This window comes from Mustela putorius, unplaced genomic scaffold (genome assembly GCF_011764305.1).
Source record: "Mustela putorius furo isolate JIRA1106 unplaced genomic scaffold, ASM1176430v1.1 tig00000596_pilon_pilon_pilon, whole genome shotgun sequence".
Classification (NCBI taxonomy): Eukaryota; Metazoa; Chordata; class Mammalia; order Carnivora; family Mustelidae; genus Mustela; species Mustela putorius.
Window position 1 is genome coordinate 13,130,078 of NW_025421428.1, and position 26,956 is coordinate 13,157,033.

Consider the following 26,956-nt stretch of genomic DNA (forward strand, 5'->3'; position numbering starts at 1 on the left):
CGTCAGGATGGGGGCTCGGAGCGCCCCACGTGCCCTGGCCTGGCGGCCGTCCCGCCCACTTTATCGTGCCGGACAACGCGTGACATACAGCCCGGACAGCGCCACATACAGGAACCACCCAGATCTTAACTTGCGTAATTTTTTTTTAATTCCTCAAAAAATAAACCAGGAGGACACAAGTATTTGTTGACTAAACCCAATCTATTTTCAGATTTTACTGTGCAGCGTGTCCCCACCCTGGACGGCAGGGGGCCCGTTTTCTTCCCGGTCCCAGGCTTGGGGCCTTCCCTGCATGGTGGCTGGGACCCAGCAGGCAGCTGGTAAGTGTTTGTTGTATCAGTGAATGAAAAGCACAACAAGTGAAGAAACTAGGACATGGTCAGTGTGGTATTCCCTCATGAAAAACGAGATCCTTAGAACTTTACGTCACGGAAACATTTTCCTAATTCAATTTCACTTACTTTTTTGCATAGCTAATACATGCACATGTTATAAGATTCAAAAGGTTCCCAAGGCTTTACTGAGCTTGTCATTCTGCTCACCGCAGGCCGCGTTACCGGGGCGGTGACTGCTCTCCCGCGGGCCCCGCCTCTCCCACGGGCCCCGCCTCCACCCGCCCTCCACAGGGACGGCTGCCATGTCCTTGTGGACTGCCAGCATGTTAAAACCAAATTCATTCTAAAGCACCTAAGATTTACTGATACAGTGCTCCTTACCCATTTGAAAACGGCATAAAAAAGGCAATGAAAACAGAATTCTAAAGAGGAGGAAGGCAATTATTAAACTCCTAACACAGCCCACAAAATGGTCCCTCCTCCCTGAAGCACTGCCAACAGCCTACAGGTGTCCGTCTGACAGCGCGTCGTGGAGGTTTCAGTCCTGTCTTAAAGTTAAGGCGGTGGCGCCCCTGTTCTGGAGCCCGGCGCTGCCAGAGAACAGGCAGATGTGGTTCTTGGGAGTGGGGAGCTCTGGCTGCACCTTATCTCGGTATTCCTTTGAGGAAAGAGAGACGCTCCTATACCCAGTTCCTCTGGAAAGTACTGCGGTTCCGATGACAGTGTCTGCCCTTCTCACTGCAACAGGGCAGGAGGGATGGCTCCGAGGGGCCCCAAGCCCAGCACAGCTTCTTTCCCTTTCGAGCCCGGCTCTCCCCCTGGCCAAGCAGGAGCCCAGCACCACGCATCGCACAGAAAAGCAGGCGCTAAACACCAGCCTCGCTCGCCCTCGCCTGTCGAGCCACTGGACTGGCAAGTTTGCCCACAGCTTAAACGTAATATCCCAGCAGCACCGGGAGATTGGCGTTTATGAACAGTAATAAAAAGTGTCATTTTAGCAGATCAGCTCCTGGAAGGATCCTGGGAATCCATGAAAGCTCTATTTACTGAGTAAAGTGAACTCCTTTTCCCAATCGATGAGAAATAATAACCAAGGCAACTCCCCGGCACCCCGCCGTCAGCCTGTGTGCACTCTCCCCTGCACCCCGCCGTCCGTCTGTGCTCACTGTCCTTTTTAATAACCGGGGACTCGCTTTTTCAGGGGAATCTTCAACACTTCACATGGCCTGCACCGTCCACTGCTTCTGACACAGGGTTTCAGACCCAAGAGCTGCACAGTCCTCCTCTCTCGGGAGAGCCCCGCGGCCACCGCCCGGGGGGAGCAGGCCTCTTCTCCCCATGCCCCGCCCCTTCCCTCCCAAGCCTCAACGCTGACTCACGATCTACCGAAGTGGACGGCAGCCCCACCAAGCCAAGCCAGAGACTCCGCACCTGTACAGTCTCAGTGGCCCAAGGGCCGGCCCAGGCCCCCTCATGCACACCGCTCTCCCCAGGAAGCCCAGCATCCCCCTATTCCTGCACCAAACGGAAGAGCTGAGGTTGGGGAGCCTCTGTCCCCGGACCTGCAACCGCCCAGCCAACGGCTCTACGGGTGGAACAAGTTTGCCAAGAAAGGGCAGACGGGTCTTCTCCTGCCACCACCGCGTGTGCAGCATTTGATGCTCCCTGTCCTCACGGCTCCTGTCTCCCTGGGGCCCGCGACACCTGGCTGTCCTCACATCCCTGAATGGCCTCCCGTGTTTGGATGGTCCAGGGAAGCAGGAATTCCTGCAGAAGCTGCTCGCAGAGGCTTCCTGGGGGCATGTCGACAACGCGCCGTGAGCAGGGGCTGTGGGGCCCAGAGGAGCGGAGAGCAGAGGAGGGGCGTTCACTGGGGACGCCGCAGGACGCCGCGGTCCTGACAGGTGCACCCCGGAGTCACGGGCTCCTGTCTCACAGTCGTAAGAGAAATCTACTTCAGCCCTGCTCCTAAAGTCAGAGTCACTGGCCACCTGATCAGGAACAGCAGTGTCTTCCGGATGATACTTGCGGTCAGAGAGGGAGGGAGGGGAGACACGTGTCCCTCCCGACACACGGTGCAAAGTGCTTATCCGAGCACCTGCCCGCCTGCCATCACGCCGCGGGAGGGAGGGAAGGAGCTAATCTGTCCTCAGTGGCTTGGGTGTTCTTGACTTCGAGAAGCAGCCCCTCCTGGGCAGGCACGACTGCTCCGCACGCGGCCCCCGAAGCCGGAGGGGCCCCACTGCAGGAAAGCAGAGGTTCGTAGGTAAAGAACTCCAGATTCCGCAACTTCTCTTCAGGAGTCCGGAGTGCAGCCGTCTGTCGGCACAGTCTTTAGCCACTTGAATCTAGCCAGAGGAGGCAAGAGATGAGGGGAAAGGGCGACTGCTTCCGGAAACGGACAGCAATCCCACGCTGGCTAGGAACAATGACTGGGCCAGGAAATGCGAAAGGAAAACAAAGGCATACGTACTTGGCCCAGTTTCTAACTAGTTTTCTGCCATAAAGGCAAAACCCAGCTGCTTCGTTAATTATTCATGAGGTGGGCTCTGGAATGGCCTATAAGGGAGGCCCGTCAGTAGCGGGGATTTGCACGCGCAGACTGAAAGGCAGAGACGGTCTGGACCTGGGAGGTGCCGTCCGTCCCGTGTCGTGAACTGAACGGCCCCGCGCGCACCTACACCTCCTCCACGCTCCGCACGTGCTGAGGCAGCAGAGGGGGTCTGCAGCGGCCGACACCTGCCAGGGGCGGCTTCCTGCCGGACCATCACCGGTCTGAGGTGGACGTCCACTGGCAGAGAAAAATGCCCATCTCTTCCCTTCTTGGTGCCTCAACCCAGCAGAGCAGCCCGCTCCAGTATCCATCAGACCAGTCACTCTGCTTGTTTCTTGGCATGACCGACTCCCGCGGTGGTGACGTCGAACGAAAACAGTAAACCACACTCAGGACGCCTCGCTACAGCTTTACTCTGACGGCCAGACACCCTGAGACAGTCCTAGTGTCGCCAGGAGATCCAAAACACCTCTGACCTCAAAACCAACGACAAAAACGACGGCGTGGCCTTGAGTTCTTCCTTTTCATCGCCACTTGGTCATGAACCAAGAAATCCTGCGCAACCCCTCGTGGCGCACCCCCAGCAAGCTCCCTGCGCCTGTGAACAGACGCCCAGCATCTGTCGCCCCGCCGTGACAGATCATATACTCCTCTTCAGAGACAGGTGCTGGTGCTTCTCTGACGTGGGTCCGGAGGAAAACCCTCAGGAACTGGGACTTCACCGGAGGAAAACGCGAGCACAGGGGACTAGCAGAGCGCGGGCCGGGAGGCTGTGCGCTTGCTCTATCTCTGGTCACGGGGCCATCCCTAGGACTTCATCTTCCGTCCTACACAGCCCTGGTCTGTTCCAGGGTGATGGCAGCCACTGAGGGCTACCTGTAGGTATGCCAGGGTATACAGTAGGCACTCAGAACACGTGCCGACTAACCCATTCTTGGGCTCGATTTCCTGATGACCACAACTATCTGGAACCAGTCCCCGAGCCCTCGCCGTGGCCCCCCCAGTCTGTTCTCACACCGACCATCTTTGCCAGCCTCTGTGGGCCATGCCACATCTCTGCTCCAAGTCTTGCAATGGCTCCCATGGCCCTTGGGGTCCCCCAAAGTCCTCGGTAGCTTCCAAGTCTCCTCTGTTGCATGGGCCCTCCCTTCCTCTGGCCACACGGGCCTCCCTCCCCGCCCCCGAACTCCTCTGGGCCTAGCACGCCCTTCTGTTGGCAGCCCTTCTGTTAGCAGAACGTGACCCTCAATCTGCTCGAGCTGCCTTCAGAGCAGGGCTCACCCTGACCACTCACTCCTCCACCTCCCTTGCCTGCTTGTTTCCTACAGTTCTTGACACCTTTTAAAAGATTTATTATTTATTTACACTATGCTCACTGTCTGCCCCCCAACTAGAGTGTTAGAGAGGTTAGGGTTTCTGTTTTGACTCCTGATGTATCCCAAGCACCCAGAACGGTGACTAATTCAATAACTATTTGTTAAATGAACGATTTTTTTTTTTTTTAAATTTTCAATTTCTAAAAGGAAAAGCTGATGCTGTGGCGTTCACACACTGGTAAGCCAGCCTGACATTCTTCTCAAAGCAGCAGGTAACCAGCAGAAAGAAGCAAGGGCCCAGCACGGACCGCATGTCACCGGCACATGCGACACACTCACCAGCCATGACACGCGGCATACCGCCGTAAGAAACATCCTGCTGTTCTAAGCCCCTTCCTGCGTGAACTGCTGAGTTCCCACTAATGCCTGGTGATCCCAGGAGCCACGTCATCCATAAGAGGGCCTGAAGAGTAAATGCACACCTCGCTCTCCGGGAAATTCCCCAGGGATCGGGTTCAAGGTCTAGGCCTTCCCTCGGTCCGTTCTCTCTCCTCCTCCTTTGTATGACCGAACCAAGCCTGCTCAGGTCGGATCCTTCTGGTCCTTACCTTCAACTCCAATTTCCATGCCTACAACAGTCTTTGCTGACATGTCATGTCTCATCTATGCGCTTTTCAAAGAAACACAAAAATGGATCCCTGAGATCCAAGTCACTGGGTCAAAGTTCTCGTCCTATGTAAGCCAAGATAAAGCCTCATTTGTGTGAAACACGGGGAAGGATGAAATTAGCATTTAATATCGCTTTAAAGCCTTCTGTGCCTGCTTCTAGACCCTGTGGAACAAGGGAGGCCGAAGGCTTTTGCTGGAGAGCAGAGACCCCCAGTTGGCCTCTTACTCAGCCTGTCGGGGGTCTGCGGGTGGAGGTGGGACGGCGTCCTGGGGGCTGTCCGTCCACGAGCACCTACGAAATCCACCGACCTTTCTTTGCCCAGGAGACCCTGCTCTCACTGGAGTGCACGTAATCTTCAAATACCGTCTGCAGGACTGTGGCTCGTTCTCGGATTTCCTGGGGGCCGGCAGCACGGGATTTCTGGGAGGGCGGCGGAAGGATTAAACAAGAGACAGAGTCAGAGTCAGGAATAATGAAGCACTTTATAATAGATTTAATAACAGTAAAATCACCCGGTAACCACTGAGGAGCCAACAAGGGTAATCCTTTCAATATTACGAGAGGAAAAACGGGAGCTCTACGGATGTTAAAGTCAAGCAGAGATGAAGATGGCTTTGTGAGGGAGAAGATCGGGTCTCTTTATTTATTTGTTTACTTACTTACTCGTCCTCCTGGCCTCTTGCTCAAAATGAATGCCCACTGGAGACACTCTGGAATTTTCCAAGTCCAATCTGGGCATTTAAAACATCACTGAACACAGGCAGGTTTCACATGACTTGTGTGTCCTACCAAGGCCTTAAATCTTCCCCTTCCCTCAAGCTCCTCAGGGGAACAATGGGACCTTCGCTTTTAAGAGGGTCCCACAGGGGCCTGCGTGACACTGAGCCTGTCCTTGAATTTCAGAGCGTGCTCCCTCATTCCTGGGGAGGCACAGACTTGCAGCGTTTCAGATCCACTCTTTCAGCCCGGGACCACTGTGCTGGACGCCAGGGCCCTGTCACGGAGTGGGGGGTGCTCCTTCACACCACATTCAGAGAAGACCACACTATCTCCATAGCAAACGTGACATCTGTACGCACTCGGGTTCTACAGACGGAAAACGTTAATAAAAACTCATATCCTTTTCATTCTTCAAAAATCCCAGAGAAAAGATTTCCTTTCTTTATATCCCCCTAAAGCTGAGTGTTGTTTCCTATATCCTTTTTTTTTCTCCCTAAAGTAAGCTTGAAGCCCAATGTGGGGCTTGAACTCGCAACCCTGAGACCAAGGGTCACACGCTCTTCCAACTTGAGTCAGCTAGGGACCCCTGTTTCCTACGTCTGAAAACACGGGTGCTTTCTACTGAACGTGAATCTGAGATCCAGAGAACCCAGATTCTCCAAACTCAACTTGGCTAATACGTCTCCCCCAAGACATCGATGCCCTCGGAGATGCTACCCAGCCTCCACAGTAGCCAACACCCACCGCCCACGTGGGTCACCAGGAGACAGTGTGAGCCCCGTCCCTGCTTCCTTTAACCCCGCGGAAGACAGGGTGTCCACACCTGTGTCTGGAGCCTGACCTAGGCTCCAGAGTCTCTTTCCCTTTTAAAGCTGCCAGAGGAAGAACAAAGGGGAGAGAAGAAAAAGCCGCATTCTTTGGGTCCACGTCCCTCTCTGTATTAATAGAGACTTTAACAACCTGAAAATGTTTTTAGCTTCGTCAAGTCACTCCTGCTACCTGTTTGGTTGATGACAGTCTAGCTGATTTCATAGTACATGGTCCCCTAAGGGTTTTATCCACTCAAATGTCAAGAGGAAAGTCACTCAGGGGCAGTGTTATGAAAGTGGACATTTGCTATTGTCATTAACAAGGATTTTTTTTTACCCTCTTAACTGATGTGAAACGCAAACTTTTTTTTTTCTTTTTTGCGGCCCTCCTTTCGTGAAGCCACCTCAGCAATGCAACTGTCACCTTCCTTGTGTGTGTTTTTTTTTAATATGAATGTGAAATTAGCGAGGATGCCCTTTCCCCTGGCGGACAGAATCCTCTGTTATTAAAAAGTAAAGCACTTTAATAATGAAAACTTTTTCCTCTTTTTCCTGTGTTTTAACTGTTTAAAATTAATGAGAAGGGCAGAATGGTTGTCAAAGCGATATTGAAAGCCGGGCAGCCAGGACCGAATGAGCACAAAAATCCCTCTAGAGTGTTAGATAAACAGAGCTCCAGCCCGCTCGAATCCCTCTGTTGGTTATTGTATACATTCTGTAACAGCTCTCAGAATAGATCTGAGAGCCAGGGAGGCAGAGAGGTTTCAGAATTCCAATAAAGGCCTCAAATTAAAGACAGCCTGGTGCGAATTCCAGGAGAAAATTAAAGAGACCTCAAGCTTAAGTGACAGGTGACTTGCTTCTGTGTCACAACTGTCAGGGGATTTAGTGATAATATGGCAATATATTACAAAGGGCTTTTCTTATTCCCCCTTTAGGTTTCAAAATGAGGCATCTTTTCTTTCCAACCAAAAAAAAAAAAAAAAAATTACACACACACACACATATATAATGTGTGTGTACAAGTGAAATAGGTAGAAAAAAGGCGGTAATACTAGGTTCATGCATTTGAAATGAGGAGGTCAGTTTCAGGGAAATATGAGGAAAAGTTAATGCAGAAAACACAATATACTCGGGAAAAAGCATGTCTTTCTCTCTCTACCCCCTCTTCCAGAAATACTTTATTTTAAAATTACCCCTCTTGAGAATGAGGTGTTTCTCAGTTGTCTTCCGGGGAGGACAGTCTAAATTTAAACTGAAGACAGGGGCAGAGGCAAGCACGCAGCACCAGCTTGGGCCCAGACAGGGAAATGCTGCTATAATGAGAGTGGGTCAAAGCCTGGAGGGCGCACGAGTGCCCTGCAGGACCGGCGCGCCCACCCCTCAAAGACGCACAGACCCAGTGCTGGTTAATGGCGCTAACTGGCAACCAGTGGACCAGGGCTAGCTTAGGAAAACGGGGTTGCAACGGTCCACGCTCAGGATTCCTTCGTCCATAAAGCCCTACTGATCCCGGAGAGAAGAGATGATCAAAGGGACTGACGAAAGGGGCTGCTGATCTCATTTTAATATCTTACCACGGCCCAGGCTTTTTGTTAAGATCCGTTTACAGGCGTGTTTCATAGAACAAAAAAAAACTCGTAGAAAAAACGTGTTTGGATTGTGTGCATACTTTGAAGATGAAAATTTCACACCTATCAAGAGGCAACAGAGGAGCTGAAGATACTCGGGCTGCATTTTTTGTTTTTTGGGTTTTTTCTGTTGTAAAAAGTTGTAGGTGGTAGCCGTGGTGGGGGGAGCGTGGCTTTTTTTTTTTCTCCTTTTTTTGGTAAGCACATCTTGATATTGCTAACTTCTAAGGTATTTTAAAAACTAAACGGAAGGGTTTTGTTTTAATCACCTGATTGCCAAGTGGAGTTTCACCCTCACGCTTCCCTAGAACCTTCCGGGTGCTTCCCAGTAAAGTTGAAAGATCAAATTTATTCTCTTTGTAGGTGGGTGAGGATTCGCACACCCAGACGTAGCCATATATATTTCATACACCTAAATATGAAATATACATTTTACAGATGCTTCACTCACTCTCTTTCTGTTCACAGAAGCCCAAAAATGTATGTGCCAAAGGGACATTTACAATGGACTTCAACCGAGCAAGGAGAAGAGGGCCTTATAATGAGGTGTCTGGCTATGTGTGTAAAAGGCCTGTTTACTGAGCTCACATTTATCTGTCTGATGCCAGTTCATGTGTTAGACACAACTGCCCAGATCACGAACAGCAATTAAAACATACTGTATTTCTTACGAGAAACGGTACTACAAGTTGTACCTAGCACCCACTTTATTCGTCTTATTATTCACACGGATCACACACGTAAACCCCTCTTCCAGGCTGTAGATCTGTGTGATAATTAGGAATGCAGTCAATTTCATTTAGTTTCTCTTTGGCCTCTGAATTCAAGTTAACTGTGGTTAAACAAGCCAGGTTTGCATCAGCGGGACACATGGGACCTAGTATGATTAGTATTCTAAGCTAACCAGTTATTTTGGTATCAGTGAAAGCCCAACCTTGCTGGGCCTTTTTTTCCCTTTTTTCAAAAGATTTTATTTATTTATTTGAGAGAAAGAGAGAGAACAAGCAAGCACAAAGAAGTAGCAGGGGCGGGGTGGGGGGGCAGGCAGAGGGAGAAGCAGGTTCCCTACTGAGCAGGGAGCCTGATGTGGGACTCAATTCTGGGACCTTGAGATCATGACCTGAGCTGAAGACAGATGCTTCCCTGACTGAGCCACCCAGGTGCTCTAAGCGTTTTTTTGTTTTTAAAAACGAAGTCCACCACACCTTAAAAATATAAAAATATGCTATTTGTCCCCCTCCATCAAGGCAGGAGCTTGGGGCTGGGACAAACTGACAGGGCCCAGAAGTGCATGGAGTGTTTTTTGCCGAATTTTAGGTCAACCTCATAGGAACCTTCAAGATGGGCACCCGTGGGGCACCTGGGTGGCTCAGTGGGTTAAGCTGCTGCCTTCGGCTCAGGTCATGATCTCAGGGTCCTGGGATCGAGTCCCGCATCGGGCTCTCTGCTCAGCGGGGGCCCTGCTTCCCTTCCTTCTCTCTCTGCCTGCCTCTCTGCCTACTGTGATCTCTCTCTGTCAAATAAATAAATAAAATCTTTAAAAAAAAAAAAAAAAAAAAAGATGGGCACCCGTGTTCTCAGCTTACAGATGGGAACACTGGGGCTGTAGAGATGACAACCTGTCCGAGGCTGCAGAACCACCAGCTGTGAGGCAGGGACTGAAACCCAAGTCTGCCTGCCTTGGGGCCCCAGCTAGACTTCAAGGCTGGCCTCACGCCCAGGAAGGGACTTACAGGGTTGGGGGTGGGGGTGGGGAGGCGTCAGAGCACGAGGCCATGGGAGGGCGCAGGTGGAGGAACGGCCGTGGCTCGCTCCTGGAAGAGAAGAGGGCACTGAGGCTGCCCTGGCCCCTCAGGGGGGAACGTGCGTCCCATCCACAGAAGCACCTGACGATCAACAACCCGGACAGAACTGGTGTGTGCCCAGTTCAGGGACAGACACCGACACCAGAGCCGGTCCCAGGAAGTGTAAGTAAAGATGAGACGGGACTGAGACTTCACCGTCTCCTTCTGTGGCTTCACGGTTGCTCTTATTTCTGGGGAGCAGACAGATGCTAATGTTGCAGGGGACACAGCAGAAAGCCCTGGGCTTCGTGTCACCGAGTCTGAACTCGGAATCCCGCATCTGCCACTGACTGACGACGACGACGGACACCCTTCAGACCTGTGTTGGGGTTTTTAGGTTCTTTCTCACTCAATCCTCCGATCTCGCGAGAACAAGAACATGACGTACGAAGACACTAATGCTTAGGAGGCTCTAGTCCTTGCCCAGAGCCACGGAGCTGGGAACAGGGATTAGGAATCCGACCCCGAGGCCGTGCCCTTCACCTCTCCACTACGCTGCCTGCAGGAAGGGTTCCTGCCTCCCCCACACTGCCCCACGCCCGTAATGAAGTGTCCAGGGGAACATGAGAAAACCCGGCCTAGAAGCATGCAGAAGAAGTGTGCCAGGACCAATGAGAGTCTGTTTTTTGACTGGTCCCCTCCCCTGACAACAAACGATTACTGCGGAACGTTTCCTGATGAAATACCGCTTAAAGCAACTGTTGATCGCTGGAGTCTTGCTTAACTGCTTCTCTCGCTTGCAGGGTTCTCTGCTGCGGTGGCGCTCACTGACCAAGTCTCACCGCAGTGACGACGATGGCTAACGTGACCCGAATGAACAACCGTCTAGCTGTGCTGCCTCGGTCTCGGGAACAGTAAGGGAAGCACGCTGCCACAGCGGGCCGACCACGTGCTCCGAAGTCAGGCTGCCCCTGTGGACGTCCCCTCACCCCGCGCTCTAGGCCCTGTCCACTCACCGAGGGCGTGGGACAAGAGCACCCGCCTGCCGGGGCCGCTGGCAGGAGTCAATGGGACCGAGTGTGTGAAGAGTGCGGCAGGGCCCGGGGCACGAGCTGGGACTACGTCCCTCTGCCTTTTCTAGGATATGCTTCCTCAGGTTCTCTCTGGAACAAGAGGACTAAAGTCAGGGCCTGTCAAACCAGGTCCCAGCCTCAGGGAGAAAATCGATCCAAATAAAGACACCTCTTGACACACAAAAGAAACTCTTACCCCTCATCTATTTGCCTCTAATTTTCCAGTCTATCCTTAGGCTTAAGAAAACAAATGTAAAATATTTAAGTAATTAATATCTCATAGACAAAACTGTATCCGGCAACATTACACACACGTGTCTGTGACGCGTGTGTCTCCTGGGCACGGGTCACGTTAGCCATCGTCGTCGTGGTGTGGGAGCAGCATCCGAGCAGGGGCCCAGCCGCAGAGAAGCAGCAGGGAAGGATGCCCCGGGTCTCTCTGTGGAACTGCCCGGATAACACGGATTTTTCTCCCTGAATCTCAACGTTACTCCTCTTCGGAGTGCGGCACCCACACCAAAATGGATGAAGCCGGGTGTCTGAAAGGAGACACAGAGAGATCTCGTTCTTCCATGTTGTCTTGGGCCAATGGGTCCCATCAGTTGTCCTCACTGATAATCTGGACAGGGACCACCAGGGCCAAGCATGTAACCCTGCCCCAAACTCACTCTAGGCCAGAAGGAGCCCTCCTTACTGGGAAGCCTGCTGTGGCCCGGCGGACTTCCGGAATGGACGGCAGCCCATTAACCGGATGAGACCAGCAAATGCATCCGGAGGCAAAGAGAAAGAACCACAGTCAAGGTTTGGTCTCCCTTAATGTTCATGGTCCCTTCGATGCCTGCTTGACAGAGGAATGAACTGTCCCACGCACACAGTCTCCATCACCCCAAATCAAGAAACGAGTGACATCTGTTCACAAGTACAATAAGTAAAAAACTCACCTGGCTTCCCCACCGGCTCCCTTTGAAACAGTCGTCCCTTGTCAGAACAGACAAAATCTCTTCCATCTTCATCTCAGACACGCTGTGAAGGGAAGAGCACATCGAGGTAAACTTTCTGTTCTTCCAACATCTGGAATCTTGATGCATAAAACTGGCCTGTTCTCCAGCTAATTGGATATAAAGCAGAAGCTACACGTTTACAGGAAATAGTTTCCTAAGCCTTCAGAAGGAGTCTGGAATGAAGGGATCCCTGTGACACATCAGGGACAGATGGGGTCATACTTGCAACACTCTCCATCTTCTCTGATGACTTACAAACAGCTTACATTTAGAGTCTCCTCTGTAGGGATCACGCCATTTTTTTTTTTTAAGATTTTATTTATTTATTTGACAGAAAGAGATCACAAGTAGGCAGAGAAGCAGGCAGAGAGGGAGGGGGAAGTAGGCTCCCCGCTGAGCAGAGAGCCCGATGTGGGGCTCGATCCCAGGACCCTGAGATCATGACCCGAGCCGAAGGCAGAGGTTTAAGCCACTGAGCCACCCAGGTGCCCCGCGTCATTGTTTCTTAATACATCTCAACATGGAGGCCTGCTTATTTCTAGACTACCTTGACTTGGGCAGAAGAAGAAATTAAAAAAACAAAAACAAAAACAATTCTGATAGTCTCTTTAGTTTTAGACTTTAAAAAAAAGCCAGGGGTGGGTCCAGGTGGCCAAAGGTTCTTAACCACTGGGGTCAGCTCCTCAGGGAAGGCTGAGCAGTGACCCCACAGTACCAGAGCTCTCTTTTCCACCCAGAAGGGCATCTACCTTCTCACCTCTTAATTATTAGGGGTGTGGGACAAATGACCTCTGACGGACCCAGAGCTGTGGACAAACAGCTGAGATCACAGTTTGGGCTTCTGCTGTGAGCAGAAGCCACCCTGAGCCAGGCGAGGAGGCCCACCCTGCCCCGTGACGGGGTGGAGAAGCCTCCGCGTCCCCCACATCCTGTGACGCCACGGCACTGAGGCTCGGGCGATGCGCGCAGATTCAGGTATTAGGGACTGAGGAAGAAGCAGGAGCTGCTGAAAACATACTTCTCAGGGAGGGGAAAGAAAAAAAAAAAGGGAAGGAGGAGTTCCGGGGAGAAAAACAGATCATAAAAAGATAAATGATTTCCTTGTATGTTGTTTCTTTTCTTTTTTTAAAATGTAACAGCAAATTAATACATGAATGGCAACCTCTCACGTGGGAGAAGACACCCACCCTTCCCCCAAAGGTTACTCTGACAAAGCTATGAATGAAAATGTCACGTCTCTGACAGCGATTACCTGAAATGTGTCACCGCTTCCCTGAGCCCCCCAGCCCCTGCCCCGCCACATTCTCTCCGCTGCCAGCTCGCGGGTCTATGGAAACATGAAATCTTTTTACAGCAGGAGTCAACCGGAGAAGGCAGAGCAGGTACCGTGAGGGTAGCAGTTTGGGGGAAAGGGCTCATGATTTCATGGAAAATCTATTTTTCATGTGAGAGAGCAAAGCTGTGGCTGCCGAGCTTGCTTCTTGTTGATGCCCGGAAATCTGAAGGTGAAAACACCGCCAGGCCTCTCCTTGTCCTTACGTAGCGGACCCGCCCCTATCGGCCACTTCTTTTCTTGAGGGGAAGAAAAGGCAAAGGAAAAGGAACTAAAGACCTGGGGGCGAGCTCTGGAAGCAGGGAGAAGGAAACAAAGAGTGAGGCCGTTCAGAGTCGGGGATACAAAGAACTGCACACGCCACCGCGGCCGCGCGTTCTGGAAGGAGGGAGGCGCTGACACTGCGGCCAGGCCCGGCCCCGCTGTGTGTGTCCACGTGACAGCGCGGGGCGCCCAGGCACCGTGAGTGCGCGGCCACGGACAACGGACTGCAGTGATTTACAGTTTAAAAGGGCCTCCCTCCTATTCTAAGAAATCGCTGCTTCTGAGGAACAAAGCCAATCTACTCTGCTTGTTTATGGTTCTATCAACAGATCGGATCCACCCTGCCTTACTAGGAGAAGAGACAGAAAAATAAATTCAGGGAACTGCCTCATGCCTGATCTAAGAAATACACGTTTTGATGAAGCATTTACATTTTAATAAACCAATGACGACTTTCATTAGAAACACGTTTAAGGGAGAAGCGGAAGACAGGGAAGAAGTCGGCAAACACCAGGAAGTCAGAAGGATGCAGAAACAAAGTTCTGGGCATCTAGACAGAGGTGGCAACAGCCCAGGGCGCCTGTCTCTTGCCCCAGCTGCTAAATGACACTGGCAGGGCGAGTTCCACAGTGCGCGGTGTACGAAGGCAGGCGGCAATTTGCTGTGATGGCCCTTGTTGCCGTGAGCCTCAGCCTGCCTTCCTGAATCTCCGCTCCAATTCATCAGCCTCCCAGCATCCTGCCGCCTGGCTCCCTGGTTCTCAGGCAACACACACACACACACACACCTTTTTTCTCCATTTTTCTTTTCTTGTTTTCCTTTTTAATATTTAGCAGTGTACCTTTTGTATTCCAAAAATGCTCAAGTCTGCTTCCTTCCATGGCACACTTTGTAACCAGGTCTTCTTACGTTTAACTTTTTTGTGTTAAGTCGAGATACCCAACATCTAGCCCTTCCTCAGAAATCAAGAAGCATGAGCCAAGGCTACAGAGTAACTCCGACTAGTATTTCGCGGTGGTGGGGGTTGTTGATTGCATCAGGCCCACAGAGCAGTCAGTGGATGAGGAGCACAAAGTTCAGTGGGGGCATTTTCAGGACAGAAACGAAAAGGCCTCTTTGCCGCGGGAATGGATGGTCTCTCCACAAGAGACCTGACTCTCTTCCTCTGGGTACTTCTGTCTTGATCTTTATGAGCTTCCCCTGCAAGCCCACTCAGAACCCCTGGGTCGTGGCACTTCTCCGGAATGGGCAAACGGCTGTGCTGGATCCCCCACAAATACCGCTGGCACAGTTTTTCCCAGGGACGGTCACAGAGAACGAGTGTACTTCTTGTAGCTTTAAAATACACGTGGCTCACTAATACTCAGGCTGGTGCTATTCTTTTCCCCTTTCGAATTTAGGTTTACGTTTGAGCCTTTCAGAGCCGTCAGCCTGAATGTGTATTAAAGACAGCTTGAGAGCAGAGAGGCAGAGGCACCCAGGCGCAGGCTGTGGGCCTGGGCAATTATCGCCTGACTTCATGACGCGGGCACCCACTTTTCTGAGCTTATCAGGTCCCGGTGACTGAGCCCAGGAGAACACCCAGGAGCTGAGGACAGGAAGGAATGGAGAACACGAATCTGTAGGCCTGGAACAGAAGGTGGGGGAAGACAGCTGAGGGTAAAAGGCCGCCGAGGCGCAGTGACGAGAAATTCGCCTGTGGATGCTGACACCGGCTCCGAAAACACTTTCTGGAGGTCGACAAGTTCCCATGCTCGAGGAAAAGAGTCGCAGTGCCGTGACAGGTTCCCAGCCTGTGAGGACACGGTAGGGAAAACGGGAGAAGGGGCTCCGGCCGTGGCTTTTCATTCCACGCCTCGGTGTCTCCGGCATCCGGCTGCCCAGCGAGGGCTGTCCTCGGGCCTGAAAGCACCCACAGAAAGGGCGGCCGGCCCCGCCCACAGGCCTGGGAAACCAGCTGGAGGAAGCTCTTGGGGAAACGGGAGGGAACAACTGACGGTCAGCGTTCCTCTTACAAGGGAGATCGAATCTGCAGGCTTCCCGAAACCAAGAGAAACCACTCTTTCAAAGTGAAATTGTTTTAAGATATTAAAGGACAGGAAAACCCAAGCCGGGATTAGTTGGACCCACTCAAAATCGCCACCAGGCTCATCAGAAGTGGGTCCTGCCTCCCTACCACTGGAGGGTGTGCGCAGGCACATTTTCTGAGGAAGGCCCAGCTCACAGATGTTCCCACGAGCAACCCCGAGACAGCTGAGTGCTGCAGAGTCAGCCCTGGGTGCGAGGAGGGAGGGCGACTTTCTCTGCAAGTGCTGCGAGACACAGGGAAAGGGACAGCTCTGCCGGTGGGGACTACGGCAGGTTGGCGGGGACGGTCACAGGCAGCTCTCCGTGCGGATGGCCTGCGCTTGGTCCCCAGACCAGGTCCCATGCCACCTGTCTGGAAACCTCGGTCCAGGTGCAGAATGCTGGGATTCTGCTGGCCCTATACTGAGAGAGAGAAGACCTCATCGTTGACTCGATGCTTCTCCTGAAAAACCGGGCTGGGCAAGGTGGAGCGCTGGCACGTGAGGTGCTCGGGTGCCAGCCTCATGGCGGTTCCCAGCAGCAGACGGGCTGGCGTCCGGGCACGGCAGGAATCGTGTCCCACCCTCCTGGGCGCACACACAGGACTCTTCTGTACCTCCAGAAACACTTTCCACATCTCTGTGCTATGTCTGAGCAGAAGAAAGGATTGCAAGTAGACAGTGTGAAAACCGTACCCCTTCGGCAGCCTACTCTCCAGGCTTGTTACTTCAGCTGCTGGAGGTTGTACAGAAAACACGACGAAACACTCATTTCTGTGACGCAGGTGACTTATTCGCTCCCGGCCAGGCTGAGACACTCTTCTCCACCTCTGCTTCGCTTGTCCTTCCTGGGCGAGGTCAGGGTCTGCTGGAGGCCCCAACTGCCCTTCCCGCGGTCGTTGGGCTGGCGGGCCAGGGCAGGAGCAGGGCCTCGCTCAGTGTGGCGGCTGCACACGAGACGGTGGCCACACAGCCCGGGCTGTGAATGGGTGCGCGCGTCTGGGCTACCCCGAAAATGTTTCCTCCCTGCGTTTATTTTCCTGAGGGAAGGGGTGCTGTGTGATGAGTCAAAAATACTACTTTTTTCAAAGACAAATCCCCTTTAAACGTACAAAATGTTGAGCATAAAAATAAAAACTGTGACTAAGGAAGGTCTTCAAGCGACTGGCTGTGAGGGCCGTGCACACGTTCCCGACAGAAAGGGGAATGAAACACAGACCTCTCTCTTACAGAAAAACCAGGCACAACAGATCGCTCTGTGACTTAGTCTGGCAACACGATGAGAATTGTCATGTGCTGACGGGATGAAGGGTTTTGGTGTTTGCCACTGGCTATTCTGGGACTCATTTGGGGATCACAAGGGTTAATGGCTCTCCGTCAGCTTACAAGGCCCATCCACTGTAAAGGCGACAGAAAGTTAATTAGGTGAGATCAGCCGAAACCCCGTTCAGGTTTCTGACTCACTTGATTTTGTGAGAAGCCAACGAGTTGACATATTCTGCCTCCGAAGGAGCCAAAATGAGCAGGCTGCTCCCATGGCAGCCAATCCGGGCGGTTCTCCCGATCCGGTGGATGTATTCAGCAGGTGACGACGGCGCGTTGTACTAAAATGGGTAACAAAAATGAAGCATTCACAGATCAAGGGATTGCCATTAATTGGAAGTGCAATACCCCTCACCTGCCTCCAGGTATTCCAAGAATTAAACCCCGGTGCTATGGTTACCCTCACGCAATCCCAAGGAGAAGTCACTCAACCCTGAAACCCCCGACTTCACTGGAAATAACGAGGCTCTGACACGCCAACGTGAACAGCGGCCAAGTTTCCGATGAGCAAGCCGCCTTCCTGTCCCAGTATCTCCTTTGTAATTTTACTTCTCCACAGGTCTCTTCACTTGCCTATCTGCATCTTTTCACCACGGTGACCGTGCAAGGTGAAGTCCGAGGCAGTGGGGCACCCTTCTGCAGGACGGCCGCGTGACCTTGGCCTGCTCCCGTGGCAGACACAGCAGTGGGCAGAGGCCACAGAGGACTGGACGGGGTCAGGAGGAAGGGGCCGGCTGCTCGGATCGGAGTTCACTCCGCCCCACCTCACTGCACTTCCACCCGATCCCAAAGGCACGGAGCTGGGGGGCAGCTGAGAGGCCGGTTTCCCCCGACACAGGGACTTGCTCCTGCTCCTAAGGACAGCATTCCTGACTTGACGGACAAGGCAGACTCCAACTCGGCAGAACACATCATTTCAGATTCTCTAGGGCATTAACTTCATCACCGTGAAAAGGAATTGACCATCTAACCACACTTCCTTTCTGTTCTTTGCTGCTACATGACTCAAAGACCAGAGGCCCAAAAGGACTGCACTGTATGGGGGAAGGGCAGGCACATGGATCTAATCCATCTGATACAGAAAAGCTCTGAATGATCAATTTTCTGTCCACCTCCTGCCCCCACTATTAAAATTGTCCTGCCTTTTTATCTTTACTTTGCTCTGTGGCCATCAGGAAAGCAGACACAATGCCTCCAGTCGAAAGGCGGCCGGCTGCAGTAAGCAGATCAGACTTCCTAGCCAGTGACAGGCATGCAATTCCACTAAAATGTGAATAAACCATGACTCACGTAAATGGGGCACGTGTCCTCTGGCCCCCACACAGAAGGGCATAAAAATACCATCCTGCAGACTAACGAAAAGAAAAAACAGAACTGAAACCACTAGACTCTAGTGCTAACACCTGTACCCTCTGGCAAAGCGTCTAAGGCTAGAGGTACGTGTAAGACGCTGTCAGGGACTTAATTGCCCCCTGCAGGTCAATGTACACGGACACGGCTCTCAGGACAGCTGAGCCATCTCCTTCTGGACACAATGAGACCTCCCAAGGGCCCTGGTAATTCCTGTTATTTTCACATTGCTGGAACTTTGTGTGTGACACGCATTAGTCTGGGAGCAGGGCAGCCCGCCCCTCCCTCCCAGGACTGCTCAGTCTGGCTGGTTCCCCGCAGCGGCGGGGGGGGCTGGCTGGGTTCGGGAAAGCTATCTGGAGCAATGAGCAGATAAGGCTGGTTGCTGCCTGGTTACCAGGGCAACACCCAAGAGGCTAATAATAATTATTCCACTTAAAGCCAACGCATCTATTTGCAATCATGTATTCCTGCCTTGAGCTCACACCTTAACAACTAAAAAATTACCTGAACAATCCATGTGACTTGAGGGAGATCTAAGCCCCGAGCTGCAACATCCTTCAAAACAGAAAAGAATATGACTTAGGACTGAGTTTCTGAACCTTTTTTGGGCGATGGATCCGTCTGATAATCTAATGCAAACGACCAGGGCTCACCACCCCCAGGGAGCACAGGCGGGTGTACGTCCACACACACAGACACACATGCACGCGCATGCGCGCACACACAGTGGCATACAACTTCAGAGACCCACTGAAGTCCATCTGTGCTCGAAAATTCGAACTCAAGGGTAAGTTCTCCAGAACCTGTTGGTCAGGCATCACCACCCACTCTACTAGAACATAAACTATTAGCCCGAGAACTGAAGTCACGATCAGTTGTGTCATGTAAGAACTCTGGAAACTTCTAGCATGTATTATTATTTTCACATTTGCTCTGAAGAACCACTCTACTACAATCAATGCCTTCGTGGGTTCTTTCCCCGGCCCCTTACTGATTGGCAACGCCTGACAACAACATGGCTTTGAGATGTATGGAAGGTCACCCCAAAGTATTCCCTTGTGCAGGGGAATTGCAAAGTCTTACTGGGGACTTCTCAGCCTCAAAGAGCAGCAGAGAGCAAGTAACGTCCCACTCAAGGAGCACAGGCTCTCTGCTCTCGAGCGTCTGCCTGACCTTTGTGGCAGGGACTGGAGAACGGATATCTGCCGGTGGTTAGGGACAAGCTGATGCAGGGCATTCACATCCAAGCACGACAGTCCTAACACGGTTATCTGCAGTCGGCACGTCCTGAGCACTGACCGTGCACTGGCACCGCGAGAGCTTCACTGTTTACCTCAAGGGCTCTTCCCAATGACTCTGCAGCAAGACGACCCCTCCCACCTGAGGGACGGGAAACCAAGGTTCGGAAAGACGAGGCAATCTGTCCAGAGACACACAACTAAGAAGCAGAGGCAGCCCTCAAATCCAGGTCCACTTCACTTTTCCAAGGCCGTATTGTGCTATTCCTTCATCGAAAAAGATGCTGCACCCCTCATTAGCTCTTGGTGGGAACGTAAAATCGTCTAAAACCCTCCCGTGGGAAATCCGGCAGGACCCAGCGAAACTACAGATGCACTGGCCCTCTGACCCGGGTGCAATCTCACTCCTAGAAATCCATCCCAAAGACACTGGCAAAAATACAGCATACTGCATACACAATGCTACTCATTTTGGAAAAATCTGTAACTGCAGGTGTGGAAAAGTCCCAGCGTCTGGCCAGAGACGGGCGGACTGAAAGACCGTCCCACGGAGCCCCTGCAGCAGCGTGTCCCACGGCTGAGAAGGGAAAGGGGTGCCGGCATACGGACACGGAGAATCTACCATCCGTTCTGGGGTGCAGAGCAGGCCTTTGTGTGAGAAATGAAGGAAATACAAATATATCTGCTCACACTTTGAAAAACAGTAACGGAGGAGAAAAGCCAAAAGCTCAGAGAACGTTACTTGCAGGGGACAGGACTGGGGGCGGCAGACAAGGGCTGAAGCCGCACGTCCTTGAAAGGACTTGGGTAGTTTTGACGGAGAAACGGCGTGAATGTGTGGACATCCCTGGAGAGGCAACGGGCTGTGGTGCCGCGGGAAGGACGCGTGCGGCCTGGGGTGTATTCTTGCCAAAAACCAGAGCAGATCTAACCAGGTACAGAGCCCCAACTCCTAGTCCACAGGAGGTGTGGGGGAGGCAGGAGGACATTGGCCCAACAAGAAATCAAATCTGGAACGTGGAGTATTTTAAAGCAGGGACAGCCTGGTTTCTTCCAGAAAAAAAATCCAAAGAAACAAAGAGGAGGGTACCAGAAAACAAGACATGAGAAGCGTCGGCGGATACACGGAGAGAGGAACGGAGAGACGGCCGGGGAGCCCACGGCCGAAGGAGGTTCACCGGCACCACCCCTGCGGCTGGCTCCGGGCAGGAGGACTGGGGTGGTTTTCGTGGTTCTCTTTGTGTTTTCCTGTACTATTTGCCCATTAGTTCCTCCCAAGTTTTTATCTAGAAAAATTTAAACCCCACAGTTGTTAGAATAGTGGAATGAGCTCCCACGAATCCTTTATCCACATCCAGCAACCCCTAGTCTGTGCGCATCCACCTTCTCTTTCTCTACACACATCCTCTTCTGAGCCCTTCGAAAGGAAGTTGCAAATACCACTGATGTTTTATCCCTAACTACTTTAGCATGTTACCTCCTAAGTAAAAGGACATTCTTCCTCACAAGCACAATACCAGCATCATACCTAAGAAATTAAATATTAAACTTTTTTTTTAAAAGATCTTATTTATTTATTTATTTGACAGGGAGAGCGATAGAGAGCGCATGCACACAAGCAGGGGGAGCAGCAGGCAGAGGGAGAGGGAGAAGCAGGCTCCCCACTGAGCAGGGACCCTGATGCGGGGCTCAATTCCAGGACCCTGGGATCAAGACCTGAGCTGAATGCAGACGCTTAACCGACTGAGCCACCCAAGTGCCCCAAATAACATTATTTTCTAACAATCACCTCATATTCAAATTTCTCCAAAGGCACCTAAGATTGATTTTTGTAGTTGTTTTTCCTGCCCAACTCAGGAACTGGCTCATAGATCACGCATTCTGCTTTTATTAGCGCCACCTCTCACCTCGACACTTCCATAATCTAGAATGATTTCCCTGCCCTTATTATTTAGTTATGTGGTTTTTTGACAACTCACTTTTGAAGGAGTCCAGGTGTCCTAAAGGACGTCCCAGAATCTGTGTCTAACTGTGTCCTCGTGGTAAGATCCCAGTGAAGCTTTCCCGTGGGTGTGCTTCCCAGGACTGGCTGCCAGGAGAGACCGAGGGCAGCCTGTCTGGCACTGGGGGGACTTGTGCATGGCCCCCCAAGGAAGTGGCATCCATGTGAAGGGACCTCTCTCCTTTGCAATGATCAGTAAGCTAGGGAGTAAAACTTGGAGACTGCTTCCCAAAACTGTTTGCCCAGAGGCTTCGGTGTCTACTGCCGCTGCCTGTCCACATCAGCGACTGCCCTGGTGGCAGCAAACGGGTCACTTCTGAAGTCTGCCATTCCCTTCTTCCACTTATTTGCTTATCTATCTATTTATTTATTTTTAAAAGATTTTATTTGAGAGAGAGAGAGCATGAGAGCGAGTGAGCATGGAGCAGGGGAGGGCTAGAGGGAGAAGCAGCTTCCCCCCTGAGCAGGAAGCCAGATGCGGGGCTCCATCCGGGGACTCCGGGATCATGACCTGAGCCACCCAGGTGCCTCTCCTTCTTCCATCTACTAGCCGGCACTTTGCGGTAAAGCACAGCTTGCCTTCCTCCCCCCTTGGCATGCAGAGAGCTTTCCTGGAGAACAATAACCCGGAGCAAAGTCCCCGCAGCTCGCCGAGACAGCCTTGTGCCGTGCTGCCCAGTGCCGGGGGCAGAAGCCGAGGACACTGGCCACCGTCATCTAAGCCACCGGTGTGGGGGGACTGCGCAGGGCAGGTCAGGACTGGACTGCCTTTGCTCCAACTATGCCCAAGCCGGCGGGGTTCCTCTGAATGGTGGCTGGGCTGCATTTATTCAGTGTTAAGTGGGAGTTTAATGTACCAAGTGCATCAACCAGCCATGAAGTGTTTTCAGACAGCTCCCACTGCCCTGAGAGCGGCTCCCACTGCCATGAGGAGGGCTGATGTTCCAGAGCTGAAGTCTTTGAGAACACAATCTAGAGAGTTCTCTGTCTTAAAGGGGAGCAGGCACTGTCTTCTACACTAACCACAGTTGATGTCTTTAGAAAACCTGACGGGTTCTTACATCTGCTAAGCTCTTGTTAAGAAGTGATTTATTTTATTTAAGTGCTCTGCCGTGGGAGATGCGTGTAGACAATGGGCTGTCTAAGCTTTACAGACAGGCTTTGTGAAAAATTTAATGCTCATCGGTTTAGTAAATTCAACCAAGAAACACAGATGAAACTCTGAGACAGCATAGGACGTTCGTGGCGCTCACTGAGCACAAACCCGCTGAAACAGTGGGGAAGGAGGCCAGCAGCCTTCTCGGGACCGTTCGCGGTTCCATTTCCCGCTTGGCTGGTCCGGCGCGGGGTGGTGGTGGGTGTGCTGGCCGAGACAGCATCTGCCTATCTCCCACCACTTCTGGTCTCAGGGTGGGGACCCTCACGGACAGCCACCCTAGCTCAGGTATCACCCGGCACTTCTGCAAGTCCTCCTTCCCATTCTCAGCCAGGCTGCCACAGAGTGGGGCAAAGGGATAACCTCCACGGTCCAGAACACAGAGAGCGGGACTCCACCATGCCGGTACAGCCACACCATCCGGGCAAGTCAACGCAGCTCCCTGACCGTCCGGTTACCCACCTACACGCCGGCTCTAAGACTCCCCCTGGTAATCTCATGGCATGAGGCTGCTGCGAAGACCGAACGGGCCTGCTCGTGTCAAGAGCACTGAGAATTCCAAATCCAAGCATTTCCTCCCACGACGGGGCGGGAATCGGCACGGTGGCAAATGGGCAGTGGTGGGTTCTCCTCGCCCCCACCAGGCGACCTGGGCAGAGGATGGCAAAGAAGCCAGGGTCTGCTCCATTGTCTGGAACGCCACCGGCCAGCGGCACCGGATCGACAGGAAACTGACCTGCCCGAGACTCAGCAAAGGCTTCGGTGTTCTGCGCTCTTAGAACCTCAGACCCAGCCCAACTGTATTCCTTGGAGCTAATTAGGGCAAAAGAATTGCTAAAGTCAGTTCTGAAAGACACTCAACGGTGAGGCCTTGAAGGCCCGGGGCTTGACAATCGGCTGCCTCCACGAGACCGAGGAGTACAGATGGAAGGCAGCTTGCTCAGGTGCCAGCCTGTCAGTTGGATTAAAATGACTCATTTATTTACCCAAGAACCTCACAAAGTGCTTTTACTAACAGGGAGAGGGGGCCTGCCGGCTCTCTGAGCAAGGGACGCAGCAAATTCGCCTCTGCCGCCTTCCCGGCCTGCCAAAAGTCATTATTGCCGTGTGTGGAAAGCCATCAGCGGGGTACAGGCCCCCGTTGTCCGGGTGACAGATTGGGCTGCGTAATCAGAGGAGGAAGGAGAGAGTGCAGAAGCTGTCAGAGGCGAGAGATCTTGGCTGGAGCCGCCAAAAAACTGGCAACACGAGTTAGCGTAACTGAGTAAACAGCCAACCATCTCCAAATGATCTTGCCATTAACACGAATGAAATAAAGTGGAAAAGATCAACTTTACCTCAAATGCAGGCCCCAGAGAAAACCAAGAAAGTCTACATTTATTGTTGGTGGCGAAGTGACATTCCCGTGACTCTCACGGCCTCACCGCCCAGCGTCCTTTGTCTCCCAGCGTCCTGGCACAGTGGAAACTCCGCAGGAGGAAGGGAGATTAGGAACCGCACAGACACAACAGTGGGCTTCAAGACAAGAAAAAAAAAAAGGAGAGGGTGGAGGAAAGCAGCACAGGCGGCTCAGGTGTCTTCCGAAAGAGCACGTGCTGACGGACAGCCGAGGTGGAGGCCCACGGAGAAGCGACCCGCAGAGCGAGGGGAGCTGGGAGGGCCCCTCCAGGCTGGGAGAAAGGCGACCGCGCTCCTGTCTTCCGCGGACGGCCAGGGAGAGCCAAGTGTACGACAGAGAGCCCAGGGCTGGACTGCCGGCCGGATGCGGCGCAGGAATATCACCTTCCAGTCACTCCGTGCCACTTCCCTTTACCGACCCATCCACATGACAATGGGGATGAAACCCACTGTCCCCTCCTTTGGCTCAGGGTGAGCTCTTCGCCAGAAGCAGGAGGAAATATTCTGTAGGTAATCCAGTATCTCCCATCAGATTCCTTTGATTTCTTAATTCCATTTAGGAAAGTGGGCTCGGAACTTTCAAACGGCTCCTTCCTGCTAATCCCTACTCCCTCTCAACACGGCTTCTTAGATCTACTTCTCCGGAGAACGCAAGCTGACACCGGAACGCGTCAGGGGCGCCCTTTCACAGACCGGTCAGTCCTGCCCCCACTGCCCGCTCGCTTCTGCCTACGCTTCACACCCGCAAGGCCTCACACAGTCACCGAGAACCCGCGGGACACAAAGCCACACACTAGGTCCTGAAAGGCCACATAGAATGAGGAAGGTCCTTGCTTTAAGATTGTTCGTAATTAAGATGACAGAAAACATGCACACACATCCTCAATGGCTCCTAGTAAGAGGAAAGTTGGCAGGCAGGAAAATGGATCGGGGGAGAGATTCTCAAGTCGGAACGAGCAACACTGGGAGTTTTTGGGCGGTTTTGGCACAGCTCCCAACTCCTCATACACGAGAGCCAGTCTTCTGAGCTCGTTAAAACATCTTGGGATGAGGGGCGCCTGGGCGGCTCAGTCATTAAGTGTCTGCCTTCGGCTTGGGTCATGATCCCAGGGTGCTGGGACAGAACCCCGCATTGGGCTCCCTGCTCAGAGGGAAGCCTGCTTCTCCCTCTTCCACTCCCCCTGCTTGTGTTCCCTCTCTCGCTGTGTCTAAGTCAAATAAATTAAAAATATATCTATATATATATCTATATATATATATAGATGTATATCTTGGGATGATAAATCAAAATGGCAAAAGGTACGGTATGAGGAGGAGGGAAACGCCCCTGCCCCGCCACAACGGACAGCACGAGTCCGCTCTACCCCAAGAAGCCCGTTCTCCATCTGCCCCGTCCTGCCGTGGCCCCCGCTCCTCATTAACACTACGGAGGCTCCTGGAGAGCATGCAGAGGGCCTGGCAAGCAACAGGCTGCTTAAAAGGACACAGAGTGACAGCATCCTCGCCACGATCTACTGCAGTGGGTCTCCTGTGCCTAAAGCTCTCGGGCACGAGAAGCTTCAGGATGAAGCGAATGACCATGGCAGAACCAGCAGGAATTTGGAAAGGACGAAGGAAGAGCTCCTCTCGCCAGAGACCACGTGCTCGGGTCTGGGCTTCGAGATGACCGGAAATGAGCCCACCCACCCCCGGGTGTTCTCCGGTGATCTTCATTGCACAAGGAAGACGACGTAAAGCTGGCGGAAGGTCAGCACACTGGAAGGTTCCTCGGCAAGCGAGCGAGCACACACCAAGAACCTTTAGTGACATCAGATTGCAGGCAAGTGAGAGTCGGCTTTCTGTGCATCACCTGGGACTGGCAGGGGGCAGAGGGGTGGGGGTGCTGTGTTCTGCTAAGTCAGGGGTGCTCCCTGGCTGGCTGGCCTCCCTTTGCCTGCAGATGTCAACCACACAAATCAAGGGAAGTCATCATGGCTTCTGACCCCACTGAGAATTACCTTTAAAAAAGAATGACCTTCACTTCCATGTAAACCTACTAAAAAGACCAAAATCAAAACCAACCAAAACACTGACCTCATATCCCTAGAGCCCACTTTGAGACCCAGAGCTGACCCATGTCTGTAAAAAACACCAGGAGACTTGAAAATTTTCCACCAGGGACAAACCCAACATCTTAAAGGTCAAAGATAAAACATTCTGTTCCTTTCTTAAACTCCCCCACAAAAGTTCCTATTGCTCCTGTTTCAATATGGACAACCTGGAACATTCAGCCCTCAGGTCCACCATGTGTATGAAAAAGGGGACTGACTCCCACGAGCAAGCGCAATGGCGCCTCTCTCCGTCTTCAGAAGAAGGCAGGCAGACGCTGGTGGTTTTCAACACTGTGTTTCTCGGGCCCCAATATTGACCCATTCGGCTCACAAACACTGAGTATACGCGCATACCTGCTCTGGGCCAGACACTGACAAGGGACCGCAGGCAAGACACAGTCCGTCCCTAAGAGGCTTGCGATCGTGGGGAGAGGACACTTAGACCCGGCATGATGAGTACCATAAGTGCGGGCTCAGTGGGAATGCCTAACGGGGGGAAATGCACGCTCCCGGAGCTCACGTTCTTCAAAAACTGAAATTGAAGTGGGGGGGTCTCAGGAGGAACTCGTCCAAGTCAGGGCAGGCTTCCCAGGCAGAGGGAATGCACGTGCAAAGGCCCCAAGGCCAGGAAAAGGACGGATGCTGCATTCAGGGGGTGGTTAGAGGAGCCTGCCTGGCTGAGGGCAGGAAGCAAGGGGGGAAGTGGAGACCAAAGAAACAGGAAGGGGTCAGGACCCAGGAAGTCTGACTGGACACGGTAAGGACCGCTGGCGAATTTGGCAGGTAGATCCCGTGGCCTCATCTTCGCGGCAGACTCGCCCTTTGGGTAGAGCGCTCACA

The 26,956-nt window shown here is 52.5% G+C and overlaps 1 protein-coding gene across 5 annotated transcripts in view; it reads right to left on the reverse strand.

The window, feature by feature from the left end:
- DDX31 (DEAD-box helicase 31) overlaps positions 1 to 26,956 on the reverse strand; it is a 67,735-nt gene that overhangs the window by 16,019 nt on the left and 24,760 nt on the right. For 3 of the 5 annotated variants that reach the window (XM_045082640.1, XM_045082641.1, XM_045082639.1), the window contains exons 15-18: positions 18,737 to 18,787; positions 17,021 to 17,160; positions 11,834 to 11,915; positions 5,184 to 5,295 (exon numbers count right to left, since the gene is read on the reverse strand). In XM_045082640.1, coding sequence (XP_044938575.1) covers positions 5,184 to 5,295; positions 11,834 to 11,915; positions 17,021 to 17,160; positions 18,737 to 18,787 — 385 coding nt within the window. Of the gene's footprint in view, positions 1 to 5,183; positions 5,296 to 11,079; positions 11,432 to 11,833; positions 11,916 to 17,020; positions 17,161 to 18,736; positions 18,788 to 26,956 lie in introns of those variants that run through there. The other 2 variants (XM_045082642.1, XR_006607466.1) reach the window with 2 other exon arrangements.